Source organism: Ambystoma mexicanum, chromosome 1q (assembly GCF_040938575.1).
Source record: "Ambystoma mexicanum isolate Mex_15411 chromosome 1q, UKY_AmexF1_1, whole genome shotgun sequence".
In the NCBI taxonomy this organism is placed as follows: Eukaryota; Metazoa; Chordata; class Amphibia; order Caudata; family Ambystomatidae; genus Ambystoma; species Ambystoma mexicanum.
Window position 1 is genome coordinate 77,177,769 of NC_090922.1, and position 14,930 is coordinate 77,192,698.

The following is a 14,930-nucleotide window of genomic DNA, read 5'->3' on the forward strand; positions in this document are numbered from 1 at the left end:
AACAGTTCCAGTTGCTCTCCTCCTGAATGTCTGTGCACATGCAGAATTTCAGCTTTGCTCAATTGCCACCACCCTGGCTCAATAGGTGGTCTTCATGAACCATACCTTCATGGAGGCCACTGTACCATGCCCTCGAAACATTTTTCTCTATCACTGTTTCACCATCAGGCAGGTTCAGCGCCACAAAGGGACTAGAAGGCCCCACATAAAACCCCAAAATATCCCAGGGAACTTCGGGTGTTATGGCTGAGGCCCCCCCACAACCTCGTATGGGCGGCTTAGGTGGAGCTCTATAGTCAACAGTATAACCATAGTAGCTTTCAAATTACAGTGAACAAGAAATAAATCACACAGCTGAAAAACAAAGAAACAATCTTTACTGTGGTGAGATAATCCATGAAGCGCCATTTTTGGTGAGCGTGCACTCTTGTGCCAAACACACAAACAGAACAGAACAATAAATAACCACAAATATTTCTGTAAATACAGTAACTGAAGTAAAGCGTAGTGCGTCACGTCTCAAGGTGCGTCGAGCAGCATTTGTTGGATGTGTGCAACAGGTACTTTCACGCAATCCCGTTTCTCTGTTTACATGACATGGTGCTTGATGCAGCCGAGGCGTGGCTGGATGCTCAGTATCCAGGTTCTTGAGTGTGGGGGGAGGGAACCAGCTTGGATAACAGCCACAGATAATTTGTCTTTGGGGGGGCCGAGTTGCCTCAAAGTGAGGAAGTACGCCAGCAAACAAACATGAGAACATCTTTAGATAACAAACTTCCCAAGACCATTGACTGCAGTGCAAAGTGTGATACTCGATATGTCACAAATCAAAGGCTGTTTTGATGTGGCCCTTATGCGGGCAGATGTCATTAAGTGCATGGTCACATGCAATAATTCAATGTGGCACATCTACAAGGACATGAATTGCAGGCCCTGCCAATACAAATGTGTGTAAATGTGGAGTATTTGAAATAATGTGGCATATATTCATCACTGTGGCGTTCATGGTATGGTCACAAAAGAGGATTTAATGGGGCACACATAGAGCAATATCAAGTTCAGGACCTCGGCATGGACGAGTAAACATGGCACATATGCAGGAAGTGACTTTCCTAGCCTGGTCATGCACCAGTGCCTAAGCATGGAACATATGCATGGAATTGACATTCAGTATCTGGTCATGGCACCTAGAGAGTAATGTGATACGCTGAGGATAGGTCATGCACTAGTGCCTTGTCATGATGCAGGTTCAAGAATGTCACTTTTAAGACCCTTTCGTGAACTTGTGCTTAAATATGGCACATTATACAAAGTCGTTGGAGTAAAGGCCATTCATGTACGGGTGATTAAATGTGCACTTGCATAGATATAGATTCGTAATTGTGGGTCCCTTCCAGCCCCTTCCTTCAATTCTAATAGGATGTTAACACTTTGCACAGCACAAAGAAAATGTTTACATTTAGAAGACTAAGCTCTTATCTCATGGCCTATCCCATGCAGATGCCCCTCGCCCCAACATACCAGCTTCTCTGATATCAGTCCTTTGTCTAAGCTCAAGGTGGTTGGACTTCACTGCACATCACATGCTTGCCCTCTACTTGTGCATCCTTTCCTTGATATGATGGCTTCAAGGAAGTGGGTGCTGCAGATTTCATTTTTCAGAAGTTAATCTGCATCACCTTTGCCAATGCATGCATCCTTTCTGTGATGTTTTTTGAGCAAGCCCCATGAAGAATTCTGTATAATGGGCTGATCTTCAGAATTCAAGGTCCTCAAGAATTCAAGTATTATTCACACACAAGAAAAAGCTGGCTTTGCCTTCTATTACATGTGATTAATTCTCTCAAGTGTATCCCGTTGGTTTGCCAACAGGAATTCCTTCGAAGGAATTCTTCTGAAAAAACTCATTGCATGATATAGTGGGGTGGGGATAGGGGGTTAAAAGGGGTGGGTAGGGGCTTTGGGTAAGGGGACCAGTATAGACAAAGGGAGATTGAGGGAGGGAGCCCCCCAAATAAAAAAAAGGAAAAGTCAATGATTTTTTTTCAGTAGAATTCCTTCAAGGTAAATTACTTCGGAGGAATCCCTGTCAATGAAACGACATGGGATCCTCTCAAGACAGACCATACCAAATGGTAAAACTGCTACTGGTGCAGCAGTCAGCAGTGGCTCTCCCAGGCAAATGCTTGGTTAGACCCTAGGCTTAACATTGGGTATCACCCAAAGGGTGTTCTTCAGGTCAAACACTGGGGTTGACCAAGAAATAACCACGTGCCATAAAAATGGGGTTTGCCCACAGCAGGTGGTTTTCTGACCTTGCGCCTTGGCTGATGCTGAGATACTAATACAGAATGAAGCAAGGATTTGGCCAGTATCGCCAGTATAGCCAAATAAAGGGATTCACCCAGAGAAGGCCCTACAGCTTAAATCCATGACCATTACACTGCTTTGACCTTTCAGGCTTTTCTTCAAAGTCCGAAGTGATTGGGCTTTCAGACGTTCGCTTACAATCATTCTCCAGAAATGCATACCACTGCCACAGGGGAAGGCGACCATGACTTGTGCTCGGTCCCACACTGAATCCGGTTGGTTCTGAAGGAAACCACAAGCACAGTCAGAGCGGATATGGGGCCATGACTATGTTTTGGCTGCTGCAGGAGCTGCGATTCTGAAGCAATCCCATTTTTGATTCCTGAATATTGCATCTCTGCAAGATGGATGAATGTGGATTAGTGGTAGTTCTCTTGCTATTCTCCAGGTCGTTTATAGTTTATTATCCGGATGGCCCCTGGTTCCTTCCCTACAATTGTTCAGACCCCTGTCAGACTCTGCGGCCTCAAGACTGGACATCTTGGCTGTTAGGCTCTTTTGGGGATTTGTGGGCTGTTAATGAAGCACCCTATTTTGATCACCTTCAATTAACAGACTTTCTGCAGTATAGAGGAGAACTTCCTTCCCCCGTTTACATTCTTATATGCATTCATGGATATTGGATGGCACCATGATCTGCCTAGATCTCAAGTTGGCCATCCCATCGCTTACCAAGAAGGGGGGGGGGCTCTGACCCAGTTCTTACCATTTTGGGCCAATTCTATTCAGAAGGATGGCTTGAAAGCAACCTAAAGCTTGGCATATGCCAAGCATCTAGTTATGAGTGCTTGTGAATCCCCATTCACATACCTGCTCAGTCCAATGTATTTTGGGCAGCCTTCAGCAAGGGAGCCCCCACTCTTAGTAATCCTTGGCACATCAGGACAACAAGGTTAGAGGTATTGACTCCAGTGGCTTCTCTATGCCTGCACTGCATAATACGAAGCTCCTGGTCTCCTCTGCAAAAGAATAGGTAGGAAGAGTGGCACAAAATAAATAATATGGCCTATTTATTGTAAGAACCTTCTATGACCTTGTAAAAGGTGATGCTGGGCCTGGACCCTTATATGACTGTGCACAGGTAGGTGTGCCTCATTTCCCTTTATCTGAGGCACTGCAAAGCTGTTTGATTCTCCCTTTGCTGGGAAAACCATCTTCTTTTCACTCGGGCAAAAGGTGCTTACCCAATGTAAAAAAGAGAAAGTGACAGCAAAATCTGTTTAGACGACGCCTTTCTCAAGCATTCTCAGTGTTGGGAGGCACTATTAAAGCCACCAGCGTCAGGGCCTGTCATGCCGTTCGTGTCTTTACCAATCATTGCAGCCTGCAGCAAGCAGGCTTGAAAGAAAATACTAAACAAGACTAACTAGCCATTCCTATGAGGAATATTAGAGGCCACACTGCGGTTCTGGCAGTGGGCAGCCTGCATTTAGGTTACATCTCCTTGCTTCCTCTTCTGCCTTTATCCACTTCTCCTTGACCTTCTGCTCACAGTGCAGGAACTTCTGGAGCCGGGGCCATAGCACGGGCGCAACAAGCAAAGCCAAGTCTTCTATTTCGGCTTTGTAATGATGGACAAGAGGAGCAGAGGTCTTCGCACCATTCTGGACCGTCAGCTTTTTTAACATTTCCTCTGCGATGATTCCTTGAAGATAATGACCCCATCAGAGATCTTGCTGCTTCTACATTTGGGGAAGGTATTTGTGATGTACACCCAGAGGATGTGTCATTCCACATGGGGGTAGCTGGCGGGCTACACTCTCTATGCTGGGTGCTGCCTTTCGGCCAGAACTCAGGGCAGCCATAGATTCGTTGAGGTGTTGCAATGACTACATATATGCATACTTGAATGACAGCAAGGGCCCCTTTTTAGGGGATACACTGCCCTCGGTTTTAGGTGACATCCATTCCATGGGTCTATTTATGAACCTTGTAAACTCTACCATGATTCCAGCCCAATCGCTAGCCTTTACTGTGGAACCTTTATGCATGGAAGTCGGGAAAGCCTTCCGACTCCCAAAGGGTCTGGAAGTGTGCATGAATATATTTTGCAAATTCAGTGCTCTTTTATCACAAATTGCTTGTTTCAGAGGGCCTTGTACTGGGTGGCCTCAAATGTCTTGGTGGTTCCAAATGGGCACCAGGGATTGGACATCTCACAGAAACAGTTGTATGATGAAATCCCCAGCCTGGTTCTGGGGACTGCCAAGTGGGTGACTCAGGGGGATGGGTGGCACCGCGAGCTGGTGGGTAGTATTGAGATGATTCCCATGTCACCCTCCCTTGGTCCACATCACAGGCCAGGGAAACATCATTCCGATGGGGCATTCAGATGGGTGATACCACAGATTTCTCTAAACGACACAGGGCCCTGGGGAGGAAAAACAAATAACTGCACTTTCTTCAGGCTACTTTCACGCACCCAGCAGTTATAAGGTTTGGTTTCATATGTTTCTCTTTACCCGACAGGAGCCGAATAGACATTTTAGAACCCTAATGAATCGCTCTGGACTGAGGCCTGCACTTGATAAAATATTTCAAGTTCTAGAGTTGCTCTGCAAGCTCCAGAGTCAACGCGCAAGTTTCCTATTCTCTGATGGCTGGTTTACCTATACGGGAGTCGGTTATGCACTTACTGTTGCTCAGCAGAGCATTCCCCCCACCGAGGATACAATGTTACAAATCTACTGCAATTCCTACAGTTTGACATACCCAGAGGATCTCCAACTTGCATAGCACACTCTGCAGGAATAGGAGACCTGATCCCTGTATTGGCAGCCATGGAGCACAGCAGAGAGGGAGGTTTGCGATTCAAGATGGTGAACAGGCCAAATAAAGGCCTGGTCATGCCCCCCCCCGTCCCCCAGGCCTAAAGTGAGGCTAGGTGCACCCAGAAGCTACAGCCAATTCCAACGGGGTTACAGTTATCAAACACAGTGCAGCGACAAAGAGCCCAGCCCAAGAAGAGCCCTATAAAAATCAGGGAGGCCAGTCAGCCAGGGTGGGATGGAGGAGGAGGAGGCGGCCTAAGATTGGCAGTAACTGGAGACTGGAGAGGGTTTGTGGAAAGTGGAGACTCGAGGTTGGCAAGGCAGCAGTAGAAGAGAGCAGCAAGAGCTAAGAGATGGAAGGTGGTGGTGAGGTTAACCGGGAGGAAGGAGGAGTTGGTATCAACAGTAGGAGCAAGTGGCAACCAGGAGGATGTAGTAAGACCAGGGGTGCAAGAGAAGGTGGAAAATCAAGTGCCCCGGTAAAGTTGGTAAGAACCAAGGGAGAACAGGAGTTGATAACATCAGAGGCTGGAATGGACAAAGAGGAGGTGGTAACATTAGTGATACAGAGGATGTAGTAGGAGAAAAATTACTGACAAAGAAGGTACAGAGGAGGTGGGCAGTGTGACATTGAGGGAACACAGTGGTGGCATGGAGGATACAGTGCCAAGAAGAGAAGGCGGTTAGGAGGCGGTATTGGCAGATGGGGAAGGTGAGACTAAGGAGAAGGTGGAGATCAATCCCTTATGCAGACAGGCTAGGAAGGTTCTGGCATGCCAAGCTGGCACTAGGAAGGATCTGACGGTGGGTATCAGAAAGGTAGCATTGAGATCAGAGTTACAGGGGGGAGAAGCAAGAGGGACCCATGGTAATTAATTATTGAATGTTTTGTAACACGCTTAATACCGTCTCTAAGCACTGGATCGGGATTCAAACCTGTGTTGCTCTGCGTTGTCTTGCTTCCAAGACAAACTTGTTGCCCCAGAGCATCCTCCCGGTCTCCAGAGACACCGCTTTCACTTGCCTTGCTGGTTGCTACCACTGATCCAGATGCTGCCAAATCTATCTGCCTGAGTGTGTCTTGGGGTATGGAACTCTGGAAAGCCTGCAGTTATATCAGCAAAAGAAGAAGAGTTCAGAATACCCTGAAGCATGCACTCCCAAGTAAAGCGATAATAAATCCCTTTTGGAACTGTTTAGACTGAAACAGACATTTAAGAATCCAGGCAGGCCTCACAGCTCAGGGAATCATACAGGTCATTTCAGCGCTCTCCCAGGGGTGAAGAGATATGGCAAAACCAAGGAGGACAAATCGATCCTGACTTATTTTGTTTAAAAAATCTCATCTAATTCTCATTAATGCTGAAATAAAGGCATTGAACTCAAACTTATGATCTTTGCGTCCTTATTGGTTCCAGGAAACACTGTGACAGTTAATACTTGAGTCAGGAGACCAACACACAACCTAAGTTGATCCCTGTCTTGGAACAAGTTAAGCTAGATTTGAGATGGCGGTTGTCCAACCTTCAAGTCACAGTCCATTCCATCTCCTATACCCAGAGATCTTGCTAGAGTTGCAATCTTTTGCGCAAGGGCGTGTCACCACTTTGGGACTACTGTGGATCCACATGCTGTAGTCTGACTCTGCCTAGACAGTCTGACATTGAAGGATTTTCTTTGCCAGTGCAGAGACATAGATGCCTTGCCAATACCGACAATACCACTGAAGTATTTTACATCAACAAGCAAAGAGGCACCCGATCTAGATACGAAGCTTGGCAGAGGAATTGCAGACTTGGGCTCTGTCCAAAGATAAATGGTTATCTGCCACACATTAAGTGACTGCCCAGAACAGCCAGTACAACTCTGTGAGGTCTGTACTGTACTACCCGCTGATCGGCGTTGCACAGCAAAGTGATGACTCTTCTCATCCTCATGTCTGAGAAGCAGCGAGTGGACTTATTTCCTGTCAAGGGAAAAGTCAAAAGGGTTTTGTTCACTTCTTGTATAAGAAAACATTTTTGATCAGCTGATCGTGTGGGGTTAGTCTTTCTTTATGGCATTGACCTGATCCCCCTTATTAATAACTTTAGTCACAAATTACGGAAAAGCTAGGAGCGGCTGATGACCCTGGGTGCTCCAAGGTGGCCCAACCGATTTAGGTTCTCTGATCTCCTGGAGCTGAGCAGAGTTTAGTGAGACTTTTCCGCCCAAAGTTGTTGTGCATAAGGAGCTAGCCCACAGACATCTTAAGCTCTTTTAAGATAACACTGATATTTGTGCCAGAAAAAGAGCAAGTGTCACTGAGCCTCTTCAAAAGATTAAAATAGGTTTATTGTATGTTATGCACACTCCTTAGTTTCCCACTTGGCTAACTCGGGGATTTAGGATAAGTCTTTTGTGTCCTCTTTGGTAGCGATTGGTGCCCATACAGGATTTTTCTCTATGTAGAAAAGTGTTCAGCATCATATTGACCCCCTTGTTCGGAGGCCCCCATCTTGTTCACAATTGTATTCTGTTGTTTCCTTTTGCTTATGAACCCTTGACACAAAATGGCATTGAACTAGCGGCATGCATGTCGACTAGGAATATATGTAAGCTAAAGAGACGCTTCTCTTGCGTGTCTTTCAGTGTTTTTCAGGGTGTTAAGATCATTCTTAGCGCTCAATCTTCCCTTTCTGGATTTTCACATGAATTAGGACATTTTCTTTCTTATTTTTTCCCCAATCCATCCACTGATGTAAAAAGGAGGCTTCACAACCTGACTATTTGAAAGGTTTACAGGCTAGATCTGTATCATAATCTTTCTGGTCTGCAACAGATTATTCATTATGTATGGTGGCACTGGCCCAGACCAACAAGCCCTGGAGGCTTCCATTGCCCCTTGGATCCTCTCCTGTATGTGTAACTCATGTTCAAGCACGGACAAGGCAGCGTCAGTGGGTATGCAGAAATATGTTGTGCTGGACATGGTCTCTAAAGTATCCACAAGGGATACTCTTCGCCTCTTTGGCAAATACTGTGTGCTGGACGTCAGATCAAAACCTGACATTGCGTTCCATGAAGCCATTCTCACAAGACTCTCTGGGATCCTCGGAGCATCTCTCGTCTGAGTTGCTAAATGTTTCTGAATCTTTCCTTCATGTCCTCACAGACACATACCCCATTTCTGGGCTTTCATATCCTGCTTTCTGGGAGTTGTAGTCTTGGCATATTTCCATTGAATACAATGAACTAAAGTAAAAACGAAAGTAAAAAGCAAAGCCCAAGATTAGAATAGGGCATGGCATGGAATCAGAGGCTAAACGTAATAATAATATGAAGGATAGTAAGTATGAGTTACGTAATGTGGTTACTCTTGTAGTCCATCCCATACTGTCCCACTCTCCCCTATCCTAAATACAATGCATCTGCGGTCACGGCCTTCTGTCTCTAGGTGCATGACTAAACTATGAAAGGAGAGAAAGACAACTGGCGTCAGGAATCCTGCATGCTTGGCAGGGCTCAGACTAGGTGTGGGCAAGCATGCATGCACACCAATGCTTTCAAGTTTCCGCTTTTACATTGCATTGTGCTCTGATCCTCTTCCACACGTGCTAGGAGCGTCTATGTCAATTCTGAATTCCCATAAGAAATCATTGTAGGCTCCGCCTACTCCCGCAGTTCAGATCACAGGTTAAAGAAATGCGTACTGCTGCTCAATCCGCTGTGCAGCTTTCATGGTGGATCTAACACGGGCTATTGGGTGTCCAGTGGTTACCGAAATGTCTTTACTGAAGACTGTTTTGTCGAAAAGATATGACCGACTTTTTTTTTTAGTGTTTTTAAAAAATAGTTGGGTGGTGGGGTAAAAGAGGTGCAGGGGTAGTAGGGGTTACAACTAGAAAAAAACGGGGGGGGTTAGGGTGGGGGACCCCTCAACTTCAAAAACAATAAATACTGAACATTTTTTCTGTAAAATCGGCTCGGTAAAACAGTTTTCGGTAAAAACACATTTCGGTAACATCACATGGAACCGGGCTCTTGTAGTTATGCACACCACAGTAGGTAGAGAAACCAAGAATATTGAGAGATGAATGAGAAACAGAATTGCTGAGTAAAGAGCTGCCACCCCCCCATTTTTGATATTGACTTGGCATGCATACAAAAAAAAACATCCGTGATTTGGGTTTTTCGCGATACTGACAAAGCATACATGAAAAATAACCTTTTAAAAACAGCCCAAACCCAACTATGCATGGAGAGTCCTGCAATTCTAGCTTGCAATTGGGCAGATCAGATGGGGGGTCTCTGTGATAGATGCATGCCTGACATACAGACCGTTTTACAAAGGTAGCGGGCGCCCCTCTCTCGCAAGAACAGACATGATAACCTGTTCAGTGGTTATTAACCACTTGAGACCGACTGCAGCCGCGAAGTGGCGGTCCCTCTGATATTGTGATATCATGCACAAACAGCAGATGTCAATTAGGGTCCATGTGATATTGGCATGGCATGCATCCAGTCAGAAGACATGATTTGCGTTTCCCGTCAATATTAGCATGGCATGCACCCAGACAGCAGCTGTGAATTGGGTGCCTCTGCAATGGTGCACATAGAGATGGTAGGCATAAACAGGGAGGGGTGTAGAGATAGCGGAGCTCCGGTGATCATAGCTTATAGACGGGCAATAGCCGTCAACCGATGGCTCCTCTGATACTGACATGGCATACATATAGGCAGCTGCCAGGAAATAGGGTCTCTGTGATATTTACATGGCATGCCTGCAGCCCGAAGCACTCACTTGAACTTTGATACAGGGATAGCATGGCATGCAGTAATCAGTCGCGAACCTGAGGGCCCTGTAATTTTGGAATGGCATAAATACAGACATCAGCCGTTAAATGGAGCATATGTGATTTTGCTTAGCATACATACATACAGACAGACAGAAGCTGCGAATAGTGTGTGGATGGTGTAAGATTTGCATGCATACAGACAGTAATTGTGAATGGGGTGTGGAGTCCCCTGTGATAGTGGCTTTGGCATGCACATAGACAGCAGCCGTGAATTCACGCCCCTGTGAATTTTGGCATAGCGTACAAGCAGGCAAATACTGTGAATTTGCTGGTCCTGATATATTTCATTTCATATGTACAGACATAAGTTGTGCATTGGGGGTCTGTGTTATATTGGCATGGTATGTAAACAGATACCCGCCTTGAGTCAGCCGGGGGCTTATAACATTGGCATTGCGTACCACGAATTTGGGCCACGCTGATAGTGCCCATCCAAGCATATATTTTTAAAGCGCTCACACAGCCCGTGGGCATCGAGGCGCTGTTACAAGAATATGTCTCTTAGTTGCTATTTATAACGCGCTTAATACCTGGAGGTTTCTAAGTGTGGACCCGGGGTTCGAACCTGTGTTGCTTCGGGTTGTCTTGTTTCCAAGGCGAGCACGTTGCCGCTGAGCTATCCTCCCAGGACAGCAGCATTGAACAGGTGGGCCCCACTTATAAGACAGGCATAGGTCTAGCAGGCCGGAGTTTCTTTTAAGTGTAGGGGTACCGTTAACTACCACAGAAACATGGAATTAGTCTTCCTTGGGAAATAGGCATTGTGTCCTTAAAGAAATCGTCTCGAAATTGAAGTCATCGGGATATTGGCATAGCACTCGCCGCCAGCGTAAATTGGGTGTCCTCTGACATCACTGTGGCGGTACCCTTCTGAAGTCTATAAACTATTCCTGCAAACATTAGTAGACAGAAAGAAAAGCCCAGAGTAAAATAAGGACTGTTGGATGTAAAAATATCTTGCAGCCTTCAACTTGGGGCCATCGGACGTGGAACTGGGTGGCATTGGATATCTGCATCAGACACAGAATCCAGGGTAGCTCTGGGTCGTGTAATACCTGCCTGGCTCACTGGATCATAGTCGGATACAAACAGCCTTGCGAAATCCGCACGGCTTGCACGCAACACAGTGCGACGACTGGACTCAGTGGAATGGCTCTGATTAAAAACCAGCTAGAAAATTGTGTCCATGAACAGCACATACTGTGCAACCAGGAACTGGAACACTGGGATCACTCCTGCTCCAAAGAACTCTGCCAATAACTTGTCCATTGTAGTGTCTACATGGCACTTGGAACTCAGCCGAGCAACGGGTGCCATGACACCTGAACCAAACACAGAAGAGAGCCTGAACCCTGGATAGTGGCCAGCCTGCATGACAGATACACTTCAAACGTTAAATGACTAACAGAGCAGGCCATAATCGGGGACACTGGGCACTCTGCATGGCAAAGTGAGACAACTGGGTATTGGCATATCTGCATGGTATACAAGACTCAATGACAACATAGGAACCTTTGTACATAGAACTGAAAGATATACCGTGTGGAAAAAGATGTGCATGTCCTAGGGCACATGTTACAAGGCAATACACATTAGCTCAGTTTCATAGCACACAGAATACAACAAAACAACAGGGCAACGTGATGTCAACATGGAACCCGACATTTAACTAGGAAAAATGGTTAGCTGCATCATGATTGGAACCCTATACACTAGCAATGACTACATCCACCCGTCTCACGGTATCCGATATGCACTTGGGACACTGAGATATGTGCATTTTTCATGGTGCCCAACGACAGCCTGGGATATATGTGTAAAAGATGGAACTCAATTGGGTAACATATCTGCCTACATATTGAAACACACATAGTATTGATTGGGCAACGGGGCATGTCTGCCATGTTCTTGTTTGAGTTTCACATGGAAAGCCATCACCACCCCCAAATACTACAAGACACTCCACATGCACTGATGGAGTCAGAATGGCTGCATTGCAAGCGGGATTCAGTCTACTTTGGCTAGTCACATTGCATGTTAAGAGACCCCCGACCTAACACAGCGACATCAAGGTGGTTCCTAGGAGCGCAGTGTGCACCTGCTTACCTGGTGTATCAGTCTAGCACAGAGCAGGAGAACCTCAACCGAGAAGAGGAACCCCGAGTGGAACACTGTCTAGCTGCACATTCAAAAGCCACCCAGAACATATTCAACGTGTGCTATCTTCATGCTAACACGTATCATACCACCACTGCCGTGGCACCCTGCCCAAACCGTTGGTATATCCGGTCCGCACAGACATGTTTCATGCATGCCTACGAGACAGCCTGGCCTGGTAGAGTTCTTCCCACGTGCGCATGGCAGTTCCACCTTCACATTGTCTCTAGCGAGTTTACGGTCAGATGATGTACAGAAAAAAAAAGCAACTGGTTAGCAAGTTAGGACAAGTTTCAAAGCACCAATATGGTCCGAATACCTCTCCAACGCACCGATACGGTCTGTATACTCATTTTTCCTTTAACGTGCTGATATAGTCCATCTAACTGTACAATACAATGATCTTCACAATTGCTACAAAATACCAATATGGCCAGTTTCCTCTTCGCCATGTGGATGACGTGTGTATGTACACCTCTCTACTGGAACACACCAATGGGTTGCAGTTTATGCTCCTTTACACTTTTCTTCAATGCACCGATGCGGTCTGTAGGTGAGCTAGAGTGCCCCAACATCATCCATGCGATGATCCCTCAATAACTCTTCAAAAGATTGAGGGAGAGGAATCGTTCAGTATTTTCTTCCAAAAATTGAGAATAATTATAACAATGTCCCCATCATCGTAAAAAATAAAATAATCATCGTCTTTTCAGGAACTGATGTGATGGCCGTTTCACAGTTGAGGTCCTTCCCAGTGCAGAGGGCACAGTTCTGAGCTCCGCAGGCCACACTTTGCCTGGCTTTCAATCGGGCAGTTCAGCCTTATTTTTAGGAGAGCAGAAAGCAGGTTTTCCTCAGCAGATGGCCCTCCACAGTCACCTGCCAAACGCCCTCCAAGGGCTTGCTTTTAGGAGCAGTGTCATGGAGGAGCTTGTGGGTATCTTAGAAGTGCATTGGCGCAGTATCTGGCGCGAATTGTAAAATCATTTGGACATTTCACTCCATCCAGCAGGCCGGCGGGCGGCTGTGGAAATTAGAGAGTGCTTAGATTTGAAAGCACAGTTCCATGGAAGTTGGTGGATACATGTATATTTCAAATGATGCAGTTAGTGGGGAAAGAAGAGGTAATGGAAGATATGATTAGCTGCCCTATGGCCAGGTTACTTGCATGGAGCTCTACAGCGGTTGGGGGAATGGTGAGTCATTGGAAAAACCCACTCCAGAAGTTGCCCACTGTCCTTTCCTGTCCACAACAGAAAGTGGCGAGATGGTAGTAGCTCACTTCCACGGAGCCGACCTGCCAGGGTGGTACTGTAAGGACTTGGCTTTGCGGCTAGGAGTGTTGTTCAAGATGTCCACGCTTTTGCGGCTCGAAGTTATGACATCCGCCACAAAACTGGTACAGTCCCTGCATACATCCTTCAGCATGCAGCCATGGGCATAGATGTGGGGGAACTCTTCTTCCACACTCCGCCACGAGGTTCCCCTCAGAGACCTTGAAGATAAAGACACAAGAGAGAAGGCATGGGAAACTTTCAGATAGTCAGTGAAGGAAATAAGTAGAAAGAGTTATTTGTTTTTCATGAATACAGGAGATGAATGTACGTTTTCAGTTTAATACATGGAAAGTGGCCTGAGAAATGTCTTGTGTTTATAAAGTTATGTATACCATAGCACTGCCCTGTAAGACAAAGACAATTTCCTGGAGCAAAAGGATTGCATATGGGCTCATTTGCATACCCACACTGCCTTGCTGATGTGGCTCTGATCTGGAGGTGAACTTCCTGTGACGGCTACTAGGTAGAGTTGCGGCATGTATGCCTTTTCTCAAATGTATTATCCTACTTTCACATTTCAGGGGAAAGAGTTTTTTCAAGCCTTTTTAAACCCACCATAACTTCGTTGCTATTCATTAATGTACAATTTAAAAGAATTCGAGGGAACCTAGCAGGCGATTGTAGAGGAAGGCTTTGTTATTGACGTGGCATGGTGGAATCATAGTAGGGGACACTTTGCTAGCATGCCAACATTATTTTTCACATATTGTATTGCAGTTCTTTTCTTCAGCTATTGTATGTAATTGATGTCTTGTATGATTCTTATTTCTTTCTTTCTAAAGTATTGGCATACTTTTCAGGGACCTTGCTTTAGGTAAAGTTGTTAGGTCAGCAAATCCAGGGAGCAGTCTTCCGTCTTTGAAAAAGCAACAGGACACAGTGGACATTTACAGGCCGATTCATGGAATAATTAGCGCGGCGCAAGTGGCCAAAAACGTGCGAATCGCAGTGGAATAGCGAAAATCGCAGTGCAAGTGCGAAAATCGCACGAAAAGCAGCGCACATCGATTCATGGAAGGCCGTGCGTGAGAAAACCTTTGGATGTGCGATAAAAAAGTGCGCGGCGCACGTTGGCGCACAGGCCATCTGACTGCGTGCGCCAGGTCACAGCGAAAATCGCACAGGCCACAGCAAAAATCGCACATAGCGCGGCGCACGCAACAAAAGTAGGCGGAACACGGGGCGTAACACTCGGAATGGGGAACAACTTGCCAAAATGTGGGTGTCACGGTGGAAGTACAGGGCACAAGTGCGCGGAACGCCCACACGCTCGCCTACAACACGTATTCATGGAATAGAATAGGGGAAAAAAGCGCACGCTCAAACCAGCGCACAGGCACAAACACGACCGCCACAAGAAAGCAGGCGGTAGCGTCTCTGCGCCTGTAAGAAATGTGCGCCAAAAGGTGCGCCAACAAATAGCACCTATATACTGCCATGATGAATGTCCTATACTG

General features: G+C 46.1%; 1 protein-coding gene across 3 annotated transcripts in view; it reads right to left on the reverse strand.

The window, feature by feature from the left end:
• Positions 1–355: 355 nt before the first annotated feature.
• Positions 356–14,930, reverse strand: part of SPIRE2 (spire type actin nucleation factor 2) — a 468,191-nt gene continuing 453,616 nt past the window's right edge. For all 3 annotated transcript variants that reach the window (XM_069635566.1, XM_069635565.1, XM_069635564.1), the window contains one exon: positions 356–13,631. In XM_069635566.1, the coding sequence (XP_069491667.1) occupies positions 13,415–13,631 (217 nt within the window). In that variant the 3' untranslated portion in view covers positions 356–13,414. The remainder of the gene's footprint in view (positions 13,632–14,930) is intronic.